Source organism: Triturus cristatus, chromosome 12 (assembly GCF_964204655.1).
Source record: "Triturus cristatus chromosome 12, aTriCri1.1, whole genome shotgun sequence".
NCBI classification, from domain to species: Eukaryota; Metazoa; Chordata; class Amphibia; order Caudata; family Salamandridae; genus Triturus; species Triturus cristatus.
This window is the reverse complement of record NC_140595.1, coordinates 274477301-274497180: the sequence shown is the minus strand read 5'-3', so window position 1 is coordinate 274497180 and position 19880 is coordinate 274477301. Positions and strand designations below refer to the sequence as shown.

The window sequence follows — 19880 nt, the reverse complement described above, 5'->3', positions numbered from 1 at the left end:
ATCTGATGCGAGTTGAACGGGGTCTTAGCTCTCTTGAGTTTGGCCTGTGATTGTGCAGTTTACAGATCATTGTGTCTCAATTCTTCCAATGTGAAGCGGTTACTAGATAGGCACTAGTGCTTTAAATGCATGCATGTTACTAAATAATATTTTTTAATCTTGCGATGGATTTCCATTCTGACTGTGAATGGTCGAAGAATGTGAATGCACAAAAGGTCAGTTTTTTCGTTCGTGAACTTTGGGGTAGGGAATGTGTGTGTTTTTTCTTCTTTCTTTTTTTTTTATATTATATTTTTAATTATCCGGCTGACAAACTTCTATGTATTGATGGTGCTGATTTTATCTTCTATTAGCACCTGACTTTGGTCTTGCCAAAATTGTGTTGTCGTGTCATTGTATGCTTATGTCGTCTTTTCTCTTTCCAGTAGTCCAATGGGTGTGCCAGGAAAAACTATGGGAGTCATGTTCACACCTCTTACAGTGAAATATGTTTACTATGACACAGAACGTATAGGAGGTAAGCAGATAGCCTTCTGCCGGGCTCCCTTTCTATTTTGTATTGACTTGATATAGGTAATATACCTCAAGCTTTGAAACTGGTTTAAATAAAAAAATAAAAGACCCGGTTTTATAAAACTAATATTGTTCTGCATTTTTATGTGACCATAGTGTACTTGCTTAATCACATTTTGTTCCACAGGCAAGACCTATTTTTCGGTACCTTTCACCCAGTCCAGCCGTAGGACATTCATGACTCTTCTCGTCTCCACTCTGAACTCTCCAGCCACAGGGCTTCTTGTTGATTCCTAGGGGTTTGCTAGACATTTTCTCCAACGACCTTGGGCTGCTTGCTTTTCTTTGAATATAGATAAGTTTGTGACATAGTGTAATTCTTGTAACTAAGTGTAGATGAGTCCTCATGCACATGAACGTGTCTCGTCTCAGCAGAAGTGCTAGAAGTGTGATGTGAAGCTGTTTATAAAAAAAAATATAAAACGGGTCATTAGCATTGTTATTTTCATCATCATTACAATGCATTTAGCTGTGCTTCTCATTGAGTAATCAAGGGCAGTACTTTCTTCGTAAGAAAGGTTATCCCTCTAGAGATATTAATTATGGCTCCTTCTCTAGGATGAAGCTTGAAATAGTGTGTTACTTGGTGTGATCCTGGTATTTCGATGAGGTGGGATGATGTTTGTGTGTGTAAGCTTTCAGGAGTGGTGGTCATGGAAGTGATGTGTAGTGGATTTATTATAGTCCCATTTTTCTATTGCAACATGATGCATTTAGGAAATAGTTTTAATTTAGGAAATGGAGTAGATCTTCATTTGTGTGCAAACAACAATACAAATTAGCAGTGTTGTGATAGCAGGGGTGTAAAATTTAATAAACAATCTACTTGTCCATGGGACAGGTTGCTTCATAAACCTACTTGTCCTGTAAAAAGAAATCCACTTGTCCCTTTGGTGCCACTTATTGCAGCGACGGTATAGCCCCAATCTCATTACATAAAAACTCTGATATTAGCCTTTCTGATTAATCCAGGGCTCCTACTATTGTAGGCTTTGAATTCTACCAATTTCCTTATTTTGCCACCTTTCCGCAGATCTACATACAAGGCCGAAGGTAGCGTTCAGGAAAATTTCCAGGGTTGAAATGCCCTTTTTTGAGTGTGCGCAAACCTGCTTAATTGCATGTTTTAAGGGTTTTTGCCAGCTCTTCTCTAATCTTTTTCAATACTGACAAAGGTTGGAAACTTACTCCTGACAATGGCAGAAGTAAAACTTTTTAAAGGGTTGGGGGAAAAAAGCGGTTAGAGGGAAAGTTAACAGCTCACTGCTCCGCAGATTTTTGCATGTACAAATCTACACCTGCATATTTGCTCGTGCTAAAAGCCAGTTCACAAATATTTTTTAGGAGTACAGTTCCCTGCCTACTTCTGTAAAGTCTTGTGAATTCATGAAAGCCGTAAATCTGCACTAATGCAAGAACAAATATTATGGGTGTAATTGTGTGACTTTCTTTAAGACTAGGGCCCCTATTTAGGTCTGGAATTTACCAAGACTTCTGATTTTATTAAAATTCTTTCTCCCTCTGCTCCCCTCCCCTCTCCCCCTCCCTCTTTCCCCTCTTTCCCCTCCCTCTCCCTCCTGGTTTCCGCTCTTTCACAGGGCGCATATCATATCAGGGACTACTGTGGCAATGTGTGCCTTTAGAGGCCAAACAATATTGTTGCTGTTTGCCAATGTTTGTTATAATGGCGAGGGCCTAGCAGCTCCCACAAAGTTTCACAAAAGACACACATTGACAAAACCGAAAGGCTGACTATCAATATCAAACTTATTGGCTTTGCCAATGCTTCTTTTTCATGTTTCCCATTATCTTGTTGAGACTGGTTGCACTGATTTTTCAATTATTAATATTGTTTAGGAAATACTAGCATGCATCAACACAATTTACTAAATAATGCTTTAAAGAAATGTTACCTACAATTTCAAAGTAGTTCAGGAAAACGTTTTTTTTCCTAGTTGCGTTTTTTGTGTCCGAACATTTCATTGTGAGAGCAAAGGATAATCAAGTCTTTCTTTCAAGCTTCTGGAGATATTTGCATCTAATTAGAGAGCATTCTAGGAGCATTGTATGTAGCCTCATATTAAACTTTGCAAACGTGTGTACACATTTTCACACTGGAGCTACTGTCATTAGTGCAGTCCAAGCTTACAACATTTCCTTAGACCGCTCACCCTAACAAGAAAGGCTTTGTAATATTTAAACCATAAATACAAGTTTGAAGAGCAGTACCATATGGACACAAATATTTCTTTAATTGCTTACGAATCACTTCCCTGCTCTAAATGTGATACTGTAAACTGGCAGCCAGAGGGTTTGTGCTGCAGGGGATGCCAGATGACAACTCTGTTTTTATTTTGGTCACCTTCAGTCACAATGTTAAATGAAAATTAATTGTTTGATAAGAAATTCATCTTGGGGATTTCTATTGAATTGTCTCAAAGAAATGTGAATTAAAGAATGTTTTTTTCCCTCAACTCAGTTGATCTCATAATGAAAACCTGCACCAGCTCTAATCGTGCGGTAGGACTTACGAGTGACTTGCAGCAAGTGAGATCTTCTTCAAGCCAGGTGCAGGATAATCTGACTACCGTCCTGCAGTATGCCGAGGATGTGCTGGTAAGGATCCATTTGTTGTGTTATATCATGTTAATACTATTTTTATAGCATTTTTCTGATGGATAATTCTGCTCATCTTATTAATCTTACTAGGTGCCATACTGGATTCACAAACTTGAAATAGGTCTTGCACGCCAGCAGGTGGTTTGTTTAGCTCCTCCCCTGTAGCCATACAAGTTACCATTTAGAGCACCAAAGTAGGTACTTTTTTTTCATGCACTTTCAGATGCATCCAAAGTTCTGTCCTTGGATTTTCCTGTACTTGCAGTGGTAGTGTTTGGAGTTTAGGGGCTCTGTTTGTACCTCGTCTTGTGAACTATCTGCATGACCTCATCTTGGTCATCTTCCGGTGTGTATTTTGAATGTCTTCAAGGCACTATGCAGGTCAGTGTGACCATTGACCCTCCAGCCCTTGGCAGTTGGAGTCTACCTCAGGTGACCATTTAACCTTCATCACCAGTTGTGCTACTAGGCACCTTAACACTTTATGCGGGTTTGACTCTTGCAATAGCATCATCCTTTAGTCAGGCTCCTGCTTCCAATATTCCTCTACACTAAAACACTTATCTGAATGACGCCAACTATTCAGTCAACTTTTATGTGGAAGATTAGCCCCATCTTGATGAGCTGCATTCGCTTTAAGACTCTAGCTGTTCCAAAAACTCCTTCACAAAGTTCAAGGTGTTACCCATCACATACAGCATCCTGGGGCTGTTGTTGCAGGAATTAATGGCCTTTCTCCTTCTCAGGTGTGATTCCCCTCCACGGGAGTTTCCCTCATACTGGAATTTGTCGCTATGTTTGTGCACTGTGTTGATGGTTGAGTTATGCCTGCTTTTGTACAGTTTCAGTGGGTGGCTGTTGCTATTCGTTATTTCTGATGCACCCTTGCACTAGCATCCAGTGGAGAAGCTCATGGACGAAGGGGGTTGTGTTACTACTTTATTTGACTTCTTCAAACGGTTTGCTAGATAGGGGTGTGTGCGGGTTCTCTGTCCCGGCTACTCATGGCTGCTTGAAGTTCTGTGTTTTCTTTATATCTGCTCTTTGATAGTGTGACCCTTTTTTGTCTCAATAACCCCAAATGTACGTTATCTATGGATACAATACCCGATCTCACTGGATGATAGTTCGTAAAAATCTGTCTGTTCCTGGTGCTGTCAAGCACTAAATCCTCACCCACCAGAAACTGCATGGTTCATCATAGGGTTCGTCCTCACACCACTTGCAGACGCTCGTGCTGTGGTCTACAACATTACCCTCTGAGGAAGAAGCTCTTGAAAGTATGTCCAAAAGGGGCAGATTTTTTTTTCCCGGTGGCTAGTGCTCTTGGGCTGGGGTAGTTTCTCCACTGGATGCTGTTTTTTACAGTTTGATGCGGTTTCAGTACCTGTTTACTTGCCTCTCACTTGGCCTGTGTTTCTTCGAGCATACTCTACCTTTTGGTGGTGTTTGCAGTGTTTGTCTTCTCTGCTCCACCCTCTCCTGCTGCCCCTCTTGAGGTACTGTTTTGATATACTGATTCATTAGTTGAGAAATCTGCTGGTAGACGTACCGTACCCATAATAAGAAAGTAATTTGACTCCACTAATGATCTTTATGGTGGATAATTTACATGTAGATGACACACCATGCCAACTTACCTCCTGCTCTGAGGTGTCGTATTATATAATTTATTGGTTTCTGGCTCATTTTCTGCATGGCTTTGCTGCTTCTTTCATCCGATCTGTCTCTAAGGATGTGGTTAAAGTATGGGAACTGACATCCGTATGCCTGGTAGCTTCTTGTATGGCTCTGTGTAGTCACTTCTGGATCCAGTCTGGTGCCTGGGAATATTGATGAGGTGAGGCTTCTGCAGGCATATAAGGGGGTAGCTGTCTAAAAGTAAGATCGTTACTGAAGGTAAGCAACTTTTTCATCTGTCTCTTATGTGACTTCTTACATTTTTGCCAGCTGTTCTGGTTCAGCTTTGCCACACTGTTCTGGGATGCATCTCTTGCCACTTGATACCAACTTTTTTTATTGCATATTGCCACATGACATTGGCACTAGTGCAATGCTAGCTGACGCTGTACCATCTTAGTGCTTTTGGCAGATATGTTACAGTCATTGTGTTTTTTCAGTCTGGGTCATCTGTGTAGAAACTAATCACATTTCTTTCCCAGAAACGATTTGAAGGTCTATTGCCCAGGTAACCCAGCTTTCATGATAACTAGCATTACCTCATTGGTTTTTGTGTAGAATATATCAGAGCAGGGAGCGTTAAGAAGGCGCTTTGGCATACACTGGTTGTGATGGGACAGATCTGCTGGGAATTGTCAGACTAAAAGATGGCCTGGATGCAGGTTCTCTTACTCTAAAATGGTCTGTATTGGTAAGGCCATCTGTGTCGCTGTATTAGTGGGAAAGATGGACTGGAAAGGATCAGATTAGAAATCTCTTAACTGGTGGATGGTCTGGCTAAAATTAATGTGAACGGAGAGTGGTCTTATTTGGACTGGCCTAAATCGTAGCAAGTAGATTGGCGGGGTTTGTTCTGAATTGGAGGAGCTGGTAATGTATTAGTCTTGGTTTGAACGTTTCCGAACAATACCTGTGTTGTTCTGAATTGCCAGAGGCTGCCATGGTCCAGACATTTGTCACAATTTGATTTATAACGTGAATACTAATCATAATCTGTTGCCAAAGATTGAAATGGCGACGAGTTCACGCAGCAGCATAATCCAAAATATTAACTGAATGCTGTAAAGTGTGAAAAAGGAGGATATGGCTGGTGTTTTTAATAGCAGAAATAAAGGTTTAATATAAAAGACACAGTCTAGGTGTAAGCATAGAACCCGTAATGTGTACCATGTTCATTGTCGAAGTTCTTAGAGAGTGACTGGCTCATACAAAGAGCTGCAACCGAATGAGAATATGATTTCTTAACGGTCGACGGCTACCTTGAGGGCCACTGCTTCTTCTGCATTAAAGGAAAACTCGCCCTCAAAGGTAGGAGACCACTTACACTTTTGGAGTTTCAACTGTCGTTCCCTTCCTAAAAACAAAGCTCATATCTTTGATTTTCTACATTCAGAAAAGCCTGATGCTTTGTTCCTTACCGAAACTTGGCTTCACACCAGCTCCGGCCCGGATATTGCTTGCGCCCTCCCCCCTGGCTACGTTATTGTCAGGAGCGATAGAGGCACCGGAAGGCGAGGTGGGATAGCGATTATCTTTAAATCGAAGTATTCTTGCAAGTTGGGACCCCAATCTTTTCCTGATTGCGAAGCTGCTTTATTTAAACTTGCCGTATCTCCTCAAATGACTTTATCCGGAATGCTCATTTACTGTCGTCCTGGCACTGCGAGGCAATGGTTATCCTCTTTTCCGGATCTAATTGCCCCTTTTATTTTACAAGCTGCCAACTTTACGATTTTGGGTGACCTAAATCTTCACCTAGAAGACCACCTGAACTCCGAAAGTACTACTTTCTTAGCTGATCTTGAAGCTCTTGACTTGATACTCCATAATAAGGGGCCCACACATCAGGCAGGGCATCTACTGGACCCTATTCTGTCTAACCTTCTTCTTGAATGCAACTCTCCCGCTCTTCCCCCTAAGTTGGTCAGACCATTTTGCCATTTACTTCCAACTCGCTGTCCCTGAAGATACCACGCCTTTTCCTACACACAGTAGTGGGAATAGGAGACCATGGCACAAACTAAATTTAGACTTGTTAAACAGCCTTCTTGTGGCGAATTCCCCAGATCTGAACCTCCCGCTCCGATCTCTAAATGTGGCGGTTTCCAATTGGCTATCTACATCTATTAATCTCTGTCTGCCTCTGACACCAAAAGCCAGTCTTTCTCATCGTTCCCCAGCCCCTTGGTTTAATAATGACCTGAAGATTTTGAAGTCCAAATGTAAGCTTTTGGAAAGAAAATGGCGCAAATTATACGTTCCCAGCTGCAAAGTCGATTATAAGGCCGCCCTTCATATCTATCACTCTGCCTGTAAGGCTGCAAGGGTCACCTTTGTCTCTAACACTATTAACAATTCATTGAACCGTCCCCAAGCCCTATTTTCAATGGTCAAAAAATTGGCAGGTGCTAATACTCTTCCTTCATCCCCTGTCCTCGACTCCATTAAATGTAATAACATTGCTAATTTCTTTATTACCAAGGTGGAGACTATATACAGTAACTTAATTACCTCTGCCCCCTCTAACCCTGATAAACCTCGTTCAGATATTATCTGTATGAACCTACCCCCTGCCATATCAAAAATTTCACATTGGCCCCTCCTTGACGACGGTCCCTTCCTTGACTGCTTAGCTAGGGTAAAATCAGGTTCTCCCCTTGACCCTTTACCGGCTAATATTTTAAAACTAGTATCCCCAGTTGTCTTAGGAATCGTTATGGGGCTCCTTAACTCTTCCTTACGGGAGTCCTGTGTTCCTTCAGATTGGAAACATGCGATGGTGGTTCCCCTCTTAAAAAAGCCCAACGCTGACCCATCTATCCTATCTAATTACCGCCCAATTTCACTTTTACCTGTGTTTTCCAAAATTTTAGAAAAACATGTTAACTTTCAGCTCGCAACTCATATTGAAAACTCAGGTTTTTTACATCCATCTCAATCAGGTTTTAGGACCCACTTTTCAACAGAGACCACCTTACTGGGGGTAACTGAAAAGCTGCGCTCCTGTCTTGACCATGGTGAGACTATGGCACTCATCCTATTCGACCGGAGTGCAGCATTCGACACTGTGTCTCACTCTATCCTGTTAAAATCTCTTCAGTCAGCAGGAGTGGAAGGTTCAGTCCTTTTGTGGCTGACCTCCTTTCTCAGTGATCGCACTTTCCAGGTCTTCTCCTCCGGCTCTTCATCCACTTCTCGTTCATCTGCGTATGGAGTTCCCCAGGGGTCCACTCTGAGCCCATTGCTCTTCAACATCTATGTGAGACCCCTTGCGACCATCGTAGAGGATGCTGGCCTCTCCCTGTACTCCTACGCCGATGACACACAAATAATTTTCTCCTTATCTTCTTCTAAAGATGCTCCTGTATCTTCTCTGCAGAGCGGACTACGTCCAGTATCAGAATGGATGAACGCCAATTTTTTTTAAACTGAAGGGGGACAAAACGAAGGTCATTATTCTGGGCAAACATAAACATCTTTGGAGTCCTCTCCATTGGCCCCAGGAAATGGGTCCGTTCCCCCAGCCGGTTGCTCAGGTCCGCAACCTGGGGTTTATCATTGACAATCAACTATCCATGCCGCAACAGGCGGTTAGTACCGCTGGCATCTGTTTTTCTACACTCTGATGGATACGGAAGATCATCTGGATGCTTCCTGCCTCCACTCAAAAAACTGTGGTCCAGGCTCTTGTTATCTCTCGCCTGGACTACGGCAATGTACTTTATCTGGGAAGCAGTATGGAACTTTTGAATAAGCTCCAGGTGGTTCAAAATTCTGCGGTGCGCCTTCTTTGTCACGTTCCTAGAAATACTTCCTTCTCTCCGTAACTTACACTGGCTTCGTATTGAAAGCCGTATCAAATTTAGGACCTTATGTCACATTTTCAAAATCAAGCAAGGTTCATCCCCGGCATACTTGCAGGAATGTATTCGCCCTTATGCTCCTCCTCGAGATCTGCGTTCTTCCACTCTAGGTAACCTAGTACTTCCTAGATTCCAATTGACCAGAAAGGGTGGGCGTTCCTTTGCGTGTCTTGGACCTAGACTTTGGAACTCCCTCCCCAACTTCATGAAACAGATATCTTCTTACCTCAAGTTTCGACGAGACCTTAAAACCTGGCTATTCACTCAGTAATCAGCTCAGTTACTTAGTATACAATTGTGGACACACTTGCGCCGGGAAACCCTGTCTAGGGTAGCTGTGCGCCATATAAATTTCATTAATAATATCTATGCAACCTCAACACTGGCAGGCTGTTGAAAGTTGCCTATCATAAGCACATTTCTTCACTTGCCCTAGGCCCAAATGTTTTTTGCTGTATAATTACCCATAATGTCAAACTAAAACTTAATTTTGTCTTGGTCAGTATGTTTGCACACACTTCATTTTGAATACTGTTAACCCATGACTTGGCATGCCAGTCCTTGACTAAGAGGGTGATTATGCAACAGAGTACAGACATTGGTTCTGCCATGTTTCCTCCAATCTCGATCTATAGGGATCCTTTCTTTTTTTATAGTAAACTTTATTACCTTTTACAAATATAGCATGTTGGTATCTACATATTACTACTGTACATTTACCTCTTGTTACAGCAAGCATGTTACATATACATTCCCTTACAAAATGCTTCACTGTGCCAGTGTTCATTCATAGTACATTTTTCTGTTACCACTCCCTGGTACATTCCCCAAAACCATCTGTAGTGTAAAAAGCTGTTTGAGTATATTAGATTGAGTTAAGATGGCAGAGCATAAAGCAATAAGAAGTCATTCTTCAAATTATCATAGTTTAACATTTCCTTCTTCTGCCTCCTTTTTTTGTTTTGGGGATAATTCCATAAAATAAAGAGGATAGCAGGTATTGATGCCTGCATATGGCAAATGGGGTCCACGTCCTCTGAGACCGGCAGAGAGCTTCAACATGGACCTCCTCTGTTAAGTTTCCAGCTCAGAAGTGGCAATCCCATGAGTGGACAATTTACCGCAAGGGGGCACATTTGAAGTTCTCTGCTACTCGGAGGCCACAAAAGTGTGGTGTGTACCTTATTTACATTAGGCAGGCGCTGTTGCCTGCTATCCCCTATATTTCATAGTGTTTCAATCCTTCGAACCATTTTGATACTGTAACACCTGTTGACAGGCGCAAGTCTCATACATTCTGGCAGAAATCCCCAAGCACTCCACAATTGCTGACCTCGATGTCCTGAGCCTTTTTGTTTTTGACTGGATGAGTGCCTCTGCAAACCTTTCTGAATTCTCTCTCCCTGATGATCCCACATCCTTGAACGAGACCAAAATGTCAATGAGTTGTGGCGTGCACCAGTAACATTTTCTGTTGTAATGAAACCAGCTAGGCTTTGCCTTACTAGATGATGCGCACATTTGATTACTTCATTCACAAATGTGTATCTCAATGAACAGAGCACTGATCACGTTTGTCACTGGGGCCCAATTTTTAATTGTTGACTTATTTGTTAATTAAATGATATAATTTGATTGTTACTCCTCTGTGTATCATAGGGACCATTGTTCTTTCATTCATTTGACTTCCCAGCTCCCTCATGCTCCTTGGGTCCCCCCTTGTTTTCCGCTGCCTATAATTTAGCTCACCATGTTTGTTATCTTCCGAGCTTGAATATGCACTTTTGTTTAGACCATTTAGGTTTTGTATTATTATCTTTTACTGTTGATGTGGGTTTGAGAAACTGATTTGTTGGTCTTGCCTACAGACGGCTTTAAGCTGTCAGTTTAAGTTCAATTGTGGAAAAATACAACGCTTAGACGGGGCTTTGGGTCAGCTGATGGCATATCCTTAGTTGCCTTTCTTGTCGGTTGCCAGTCGCATGTGCATGCTTCTTATTATGGCTTACCTGCCTTTTCTTCTGTTATCCTCTGCGCAAGAGCATAACTTCTTTATTAGTTGATTTGTATCCTTCCACGGCTCACATATGGCAACATATTTTCTTTCAATTTTAGCAGTCCATGGGTGTGTGGCTTTTCTTGCCATCTCTTTCCGTGTACTGCTTCGCCATCACATCCCAACTCCAGCACTTACCATGTTGCTCGCACTTAAGCTCACCTGTAACAAAGCAACAAGTTTATTATTTTCAGGGTTTGACAAAAGAGCAGAATGTATCTGGTTGCTTTTGACTCCAGTGTTTTATATTGTTATAATTCTCATGTATTTTCCCTTCTAGATATCTTTTTTATTAATGTTGTTTTTCATTATAACTCGCTAATTGAATATGCTCGAATTTATTAATATTTTTGCTATTCCGTTTTGAATTACCTTTCCAGTGATTGTTTTTAAATAATGAACAAGATGTCGGCAAATTTTTTCTATTGTTTTTAAACAATAAGCAAGATTTCAGAGAATGCCGGTAAGTGAAAGGTTAGAAGCGCTTACTACAAATAGTTCATTTTAAAAATGTTTAGCAGTGTTCAAACCGAATATATGAACTAGAGCAGAGTTTGTACTAAGGATTCAAAACTGAGATCACACTGAGCCGTAATCACCTGTTCGAGGTATGTGTAGCTGTAGATATACATGCTTTGCATACTCCTGCATCTAGTGTTGGGTCTGGATGTGTGCAAACTGTCTTTGTTCGTAGAAGTCTTTTGAGTCACGAGGTAGAGTGATTGCTCCTCTTGGTGATAATGTGCATGGGCATCAACTCCATTGTTGGATTGTTTTCTTACTGCCGTCTGGTTTGGATTTGTGTGCCTGTGCTCCGGTTCGATACCGTCGCTGTATTTTTTTTGGTTCGATCACTACCTTCCCTTTAGTCGGTATTGTTTTCGATCGTGTTTCCAGTTCTTGCATATCCAGGTATACAGATTGTGTCGAGTCGCTTCTACTCTGACTCTACAGGGCCTCGTCCTTTAGGCACTTCTTCAATCTCCATTGCGTTTTCCAAGAATGCCTTGCTAGAGATCAAACGGAAGCCCTTCTGTTGTTGTCCTCTTCGGCAAGCCAAGTACCTGACTTACACCAGGTCTGTATTCTTTGCCTGTTGCTGGAACACAGAGAAGCAGATTGTGACACCTGCCGCTCCTTCTGCTCCAAGAAAACCCTTTGATACCATCATACACATCGGCTTGAGATGTCACGGAGGGCGGTCCAGACCTTTTCAGTCATGACGACGTCATGGAGGAAGAAGAACACCTCAATCGTCCGTTGTGTAGGAATCCGCATTCTTGATCGAGGGCAGTTCCGGATCACCTTAAGGTCGACCCGTAGATGGAGGACGTAATGCAGGCTCAACAGTTTGTGAGTACGGTACCCCCTGCCCCTCAACACTGTTTCGATCAGCCCAAAAGACATTCAGCTCCTCTAAAACATCATAGAGAGGCTCTCAGTCCACCACTGCTTTCTGGCCATGGTCGGAACGAGCAACTGTTTCAGACGACCCGCCTTCTGGCTCTGCGCCGAAAAAGCAACTAAAGCCAAAACCTTCAGCATCGACCACTTCAGTCTCCGAATCCCAGCCAGGGCCTACTGGACCCTTGGTGCCGAGAACAATTCCACCACCGACGTCCACCGCTTCGACCCTGAGCGGAGCTTTGGTGCTGAAACCCAAACCTGTGTAGGACCCAAAAATTTCAAAGCCGACATCGAAGCCTGATTTTAGTGGAGCCAATCCTCCATTGACTCGGAGCAACTGGATGCTAGATAAAAACACATTGTCATCCAGCCTCATACAAGCCGAATCCTTACCCGCTCTAAAGCACCAATTCCTCCACCACCCAAATCACAGTTGTTTTTCCGGAAGGCTCGGGACGTACCTATTTCTGTAAGATACTGCAAGAAGGCAGACCAGGCCACCAGTCCTTTACCTCCTGCACTACCCTCCCCACCAGCTTCACTCTCTCAACCACATTCTACAGGGGACTCGCTGGATATTTAACCTCGGGGGGGGGTCCACATTATGATACAGCTGGGCCTGGTGGGGGACAGGGTACTTTTGGAACTACACCACATAACCACCCCTGTGATAACTATAATATAGACCCACCAGGGAAAACAAACCAGGATCTCTATCCCGCCCGACCTTCCCTTTCTGGTGACTCCACATCCTATCGGGAGCTTATAGCGAGAGCTGCCTCTTTCCCTCAAGTGGAACTCCATAAAAATCCTTTAGAAGATATCCTCTTCTAAACACCTTCATCCACTCACAGAGCCACACAATACCTCCCGATGCTCAAGGGCATGCTTAGGCATACAGAAGACATTTTAAAAGACCCTATTATAGCTAGGGTTATAACACCCAGAGTGGACAAAGTTTAAGGCCTCCCCAGCTGACCCCATCTACATCTGGGGCCAACATCCACCAGACTATCTGGTTATTACCACAGATTGGATGCGACGGAACGCCCAGGTCTTTGGAGATGCCCCGCTACCTGATAAAGAAAGTAAACGTATAGATACAGCAGGGAAAAGGGTTGCAGCACAAACAAACAACCTTTGACATATCGCCAACTGTGTGCCTTATTTTTAATTTATTTTTAATTTTGAAAAGTTTTATAAAGCGAAAACATAACTCTTACGGATATCAGAGCGCTATACAAAGTGGTGAAAGCAAGAATAACACAACACAATGGAACAAGTGAGGTAGTTAAATAATCACACGGTCAAACAAAGGGGAAACAATCCCGGTCAAAGGGCAGGAGAGTCAGCCAGACTGAAGGAACCAGTACAGTTTCAGAAGGTCCATAGAACGAGATAACAAGTGATCAGATAGCATAAAATTCAAACAAACGGTATAAAAGAAGTATCAAATCCAGACCGAGAGGAGTCTACGAAAGGTAAGCAAGGTTAGTGCTGTTGATGTTCACTCAAGATTAGCCATTTGACATGTTTCTTGAAAGATGCAGTAGATGGGTTGGATCTGATCTTGGGAGGAAGAGCGTTTCAAATTCTTGGGGCAAGACCAGTGAACGCATGATTGTAAGTTATTTTCCTTTTGAATTTGAGAGGTTTCAGAAGTAGGGTGGTAGAACTTCCTAAGTTCAGACTCGATCCAGATAGTTCAAGCTTTTCAGCCAAGTAAACCGGGGTGTTGTAATAAATAGCTTTATGCGTCAAGAATGCTATCTTGAAACGTAACAGCCAATTTAGTTGAATTAGGTCTGTCGTGATGTGGTCATGCTTTCTGGAGCCTGTGATGAGCCTGGCCGATGTGCTTAGAGTGTCGCCAAACTAGCTTTAGGAAGCCCAGCTAGGGTCACCAAACCATATTCCAGTCGAGAGATAACCAGGGATTGCACTACAGGCCGGATGTCTTCGGGCGGAAGGAAAGGCTTGATTTTTCTTAAAGGTGTTGAGCTGAAGAGTGCCTCCCCTAATAGTTGCACTGATGTGAGCTTGCATATTTATGTATTTGTCCAAGGTGATACCTAACGATTTAGCAGAGTCAACAACATGAGGGGTGCAGTTAAGGGTAGCGAGTTGTTTAAGCCAGTGAAGGGTAGGTGCAGAGTGGTTTGCTGGGGGCAATCAGAAGGAATTCTGTTTTGAGAGTATTTAACAAAAGATGGTTCTGGGCTAGTCATTGTTGAGTTTGTAAGAGTGCATCATTTAAGGTTCTAATGTCCTCTTGAGAGGAAATCTCCAAGTACAGTTGCGCGTCATCGGCATACATGTGGTAATGAATGTTAGAACGGTTCAGAATATCAGAGAGGTTCCAAAAAGAGGTTGAAAAGAGTGGGTGAAAGTTCGGAGCCTTAAGGAACTCCAATGGTGACTGGGGTACTGGATGCAAGGGAATGGTTAACTTTCATTCTTTGCGTGTAGTTCTGTAGAAAAGAGGCAAACCAATTTAAGGCATGGCCCAAAAGACCCATCCTATGCTGAAGAGCAATCCAGTTTTCATATTTGATGGTGTAAAATGCTGAGGAAAGGTCAAGAAGGATCAGAAGACGAGGGACATTATGATCAAGGCATCTCAGGGCGTCATCAACCATGCGAGTTAGTGCTGTTTCAGTACTGTGCCCCGCTCTGAAACCCGACTGGTAGAGGTCAAGGAGGTGAAACTTCTCTATGTGGTTGCAAAGCTGCGTGTGGATACCTTTCTCAAGCAATTTAGCTAGAGTCATGATGTTGGTGAAAGGCCGGATGTTGTTAGGATCAACTAAATCGGTTTTAGGCTTCTTAGGAATGGGAGTGACTTGACCCATCTTGAGGCAGTCAGGGACCCTCCCCTGCAAGAGACACTTGCGAATGATCCGGGACCAAAGAGGGAGAATGGCCGAATTGAGATCTCTAAAAAAACTGAGCAGGTGGTGGATCGCTGAAATGATTGGAATGTTTTATGGATGCCATATAGTGGAGCAGCTCCGTGTCATCTGGAAGAAGAAAAGAATTCCAAGAGGCGTTGTTTTTGGGAGCACAATCTATGTGGAAGGACGGTGAAAACTCTACCGGTGGTTCCGTCGGTTCATCCGATGATGCGGTGTAGTTCAGAGGCGGCAAAGTTGGAGAGGCCGGTTGCAGCTCCAGTTTGATTTTTCTCGCCTTTTCAGAGAAATGTGCTGAGAAGACCTCCCCACTTGGAAGGGAGGTCATGGGTGTCGAGATATGGTTGGAAGAGCGGTTAGATTGTTGCTTTATGATTTCGAACAGCTTCTTGGGTCTATTTTTAGCGCCATCAAGCTGAGCCCTGACATGGTTGGTTTTAGCATTGCAAATGTGTTTGTTGTAGGTGCTTCTCATCTTCCTTAACTGTATGAGGCTTGAAGTGGAGGGAGAGTTTCTCCAAAGCCTCTCTCTGAAAGCCTAAGTTTGCGACGTTCATCATTTAGAGGACCATTAATTCAAGGTTTGGATTGTTTGACTGGAATCCTTTTGAGTTGAATCAGTGTGATCAGAGAGATCGTCCAGGTTTGTCATGTTAGCGGGTGGTAGAAGCCTGTTCTTGGTGATGGATGTTGGAATCTGAAAGACAACATTAATTTTCTGAATTGGTTGTTTAGCTTTAAGTGGTTGGCCCTGTCTGCCCGTGATCTTGTCCAGGATGTGGAAGGAAATTTGATGATGATCCGACCAGTCACAGGGTGGAATGTCAACCAATTGCATGATATTGTCTTTAGCTATGATCAGGTCGAGGGTGGCGCCCTTGTTGTGGGTAGGTCCCTTACAGACCTGTGTGAAATTGAGATCTGAGAGGAAAGCCTTAAAGGAGCACACTAAAGGGTCATTTGTGTCATTCCAATGAAGGTTAAAGTCTCCGAGGAAGATATGGCTGGTTTGGTCCGAACAGGAGCGGATAGCCTCAATGATTTGCTCGATGAAAAACAGATTATCACCAGGTGGATGATAAATCCTGAGGAGCACACACAATCTGGCCATTCCAGATTTTGGTGACTAGTTGCTCACATGAGGATAACAAAGCATTTTGAGCTTGTTTTATAGTGAGGCTGGAAAGATGAATGCAAGCAATGCACCCCTCCCAATTTAGACAAGTGGATTGCATCTGATAATGTTATAATCCGGAGGAAGTAAGATGTCGAGAACTGGGGCAGAGGCATTAAGCCAGGTTTCAGTGAGAAACAAGAGGTCCAAAATGTGCGAAATGATGAGTACAGAAATATCAGATGCATGTTTCACTGCAGGTCTGCAGTTGAGAAGCATTGATTTGATGTGAGGGTTGGTAGTGACCACTTCATGGTGGGAAATGGTTATCTGAAGTAATTTTTCCTTATTCACCGATCTGAAGTTGAACCTAGGTTCTCTGTCCTGGTCAGAGGTAATAGTAGCGATGTTGATTGAGTTATAGGAGACACCCCCAGAGCCATTGTACGAAAGAAGAAGAGCGAGAGTGTCCTCAACCGACAACTGAGGCTGAGACCTATGGGGCCTAGAATGGTGGGTAGGAAGAGGCCTAGATCTCCAACTAGGACTAGGTGGGTAGATGATAGAGGACCGTTCATCACCTCCGTAATTAACTCTTAGTGAATTGGGTTGATCAGTCCGCCGGGAGGGGTATAGGTTCCAGAGCTTCTCCATCTTCATGGAGAACTGTAAAAGGGTCTGCATGATATCTTTGACAGCAAGGAGATCCTGCTTGAGGTCAGCTATCTTCTCCTCAAAGTAAGGGAGGTTCTCGCCATCAGCAGCCGGCCAAGAATGAGTAAGTGGGTACGACCCATTTGGGAGAGGGATGTTGGATGGCACAGTATGTCCCTCACAACAATTACAGGGGGCGATAGTCCCGCTTGAGAATGGTCTCGACATCCAAACAGGGAGGAGGATTAGCATGGAGGGGAATGGATTTCGGTGCAAGTGGGGCGCTGGGAAGATCCTTGAGTAGGATTAGTTACGGGCAAGGTGATTTTAACGAATGCAATGGGGAATGCACAGGGGGAGGAGTAAGGGAGGTGTGGGGAAAGAGGAGAAGTACTAGGGACAGCAGTTAAGTGCAAGGCCCTCGAGTTGGTAATACTGAAGTCCAAGGGCAGATTATCAGGGTTAGTTGTGTGGGTGTTATACTCATCCTCTGTTCTGTTGGAAATAACAGAACGAGAAACAGGTAAAAAGGGGGACGCGGAATTGGGGAAAGAAGAGGCGGTGCAGTAAATGTGGGTCGACTGATATAATGGTGAGTGGCCGGATTCAAGGTATTAAGTGTATTTTTAATCCTCATAAATATTCTGTCAAAGCACATGAGATTCAGGTCGAAGGCTTGAATGGGTATGTTACCATTATTGTATAGGGAAATGGTCAGATCTGCCTTCAGGAGAGTGTAGTGTGGTTAAACGGAAACTGTGCCGTGTTTTGCACAGTGGTTTGGAACGCAGCACAGAAGTTAAGAGCCTTTCTCCACTGGGCTCTTCTGTTAGTGTAGAAAATTAGGTCTGTCACCACGGTACCCTCAGACGTGGAAATATAGGTATCCGATAAAAGCGTTTCAGGCCATTGTTTGAGGAGATTATGTTTAAAAGTCTTTTACGCTTTCTTCAACTGGTTGAGGGGTAGATAAACTTAAAAGAATTCAGTCCTACCTGAGCAAGGAAGTCAGAGGAACTAGAGGTGTGTTGAGCCATGACGAGGGTAGCGAACAGATTAAAGGAGGTAAGGTAGTCTGATTAAGGGGGAGGGGGAGGGGGGGGGGCAATTCTCCATGTTCAGAGAGCAGTAGAACAGGGCTCCCTCCAAACACTAGCTGTGTGTTAAGATGAGGTTTAAGACAAAAGTAGTGAGTCTGCAGAACCGAATAAGGTTACACTACCGATTCTTGACGGCCCTAGCCCAGGCCATTCTCCAAGATGGCTACCCCTTTGACATTTGGGTTCCTAGGAAGCGGGATAATCTTAGTCCTTTTTCAGTTTTCATGCAGGACAGAGTCCTATGTCCATTTCAGAGTCCCATGTAGGCCCTATTGAGAGACTTCCCTGTGTGGGGCCAGAGGACGAGGAGCAGGCAGAGGGATCTCAAAATTCTACTAAAGTTAAAAAAAAGTGAGCCTGGAGTCCGCCAGAATAGAAATGGGATTGTCGAGGTGCACTCCTTAGCCGTTACAAGATGGCCACCCCTTTGTCATCCAGCTTTTTATAGATAGAGAGACAGTCCTACTTTAATTTCTATGTCCGGCAGGAAGTCTCCATTTTGCCGAGGTGCCCTCGTGTGGGGAAGGGGAGAAACCTCAACAAGATGGAGGGCAGCTAGATCCCCAGTGCCCCCAACATGAAACTGTTGAGGCCACAGAACACAAGGGCAGCTTCAGCCCAATACCTCTTTGCCCAGCATTCACTCTGCATAACAACTTCTTTACGGAAGGAAAATCCACAGTCCCCTGCAGATGCACTATTTGGATTGCTCAACCCTCAGACGCCTGCCTGTGTTCTTCGTACTTGTCACCCATCGGCCGCCTGCTCACGTGCATTGAAACATGCCAGTGCACAGCAGTTCTGCTAGATGCAGCCTTCTTGGAGAACGAGACTCCTTCACGAGAAGTGATCGGCAACCCCCGCCGTGCTGCCACATGCCGTCGGTGTCAGTGGGGGGGGGACAGAAACACTGAACACCATGGGTCCACCAGCACAAATGTCCCGCCCCGAGAAAATGACAGCACCGCTGGTAAGTGGATTGCATTGCAGCGATCCTGGCCACATATAAGCGAAGACTGGTGTAGAGTCTGTGCCTGGTGCTAGGGTCAGGACGAGGGAGGAGATCGGCGGGTTCCACGGGGGTGCAGGGGGGTATTGACTTACTGGGAGACCCACAGCCGGTGCAGCCTAGTCGGGCCCGGTGGATCTCTGGTTCCCCCGTGGGAATAAGCCTGCAGCATCCGCTATCCCGAGCAGCAACTGAGATCCCTTGAATTGAAGTCGCTGGTCCTTGCAGCGGCTGCAGTCGCTGCAGAAACAGTGGTCCAGACTGCCCCGAACTGTAGGGCTCCGTTGTGAAGTAAGGCACTTTTGTTGGTACTCTTTCCCTCCCCAGCCTTTCCTGGCTCGGGCGGCGGCAGCGCGGTGCCGGGGTTTCTCAGTGATTTACGCCAAAAGCGATCCCTTACCCTGGGAGCAGTCCGATGCTGCTCCTACTCTGTTTGCCATTTTGCCTTCTTGCAAGGTACGATCGTGCTTACTGAGACGAGATGGAGGACCTTCTCCAATACCTTTCAGATGAGCACAGGAAGCGGGGCCAAGAATTGATCTCTGAAGGCATGCTTATATTGAACACCACCATCTGCTGTGCCTTAGACTCTTCTAACACTGCAGCCAGGGGGATAAATGCTAGCATCCTATTGCATTGGCTCTGTATTTCTGGTATCAAATCAGAGGTTCAGCAAAATTCACTGAACATGCCATTTGATAGAGGACATCTGTTTGAGCCTCAAGTGGACCAGACATTAGACCAAGTCCAAAAAAGACGCGAAGACTGCAAAAGCAATTATTGCTCACCAAATGCTTGCTTCTTGTGGCTCCTTTCGCTTCCCTAACTATATGGAGGTTCCAAAGCAACCTCTTCTGACCCCTCCACCTTGTACAAATTTAATCTTGATCAAC

General features: G+C 44.1%; 1 protein-coding gene across 1 annotated transcript in view; it reads left to right on the top strand.

Annotated features, from left to right (window-relative positions):
• EIF3F (eukaryotic translation initiation factor 3 subunit F) overlaps positions 1-19880 on the top strand; it is a 112490-nt gene that overhangs the window by 80420 nt on the left and 12190 nt on the right. The window contains exons 5-6 of the mRNA XM_085637409.1: positions 426-517; positions 3053-3189. Of these exons, the coding sequence (XP_085493535.1) occupies positions 426-517; positions 3053-3189 (229 nt within the window). The remainder of the gene's footprint in view (positions 1-425; positions 518-3052; positions 3190-19880) is intronic.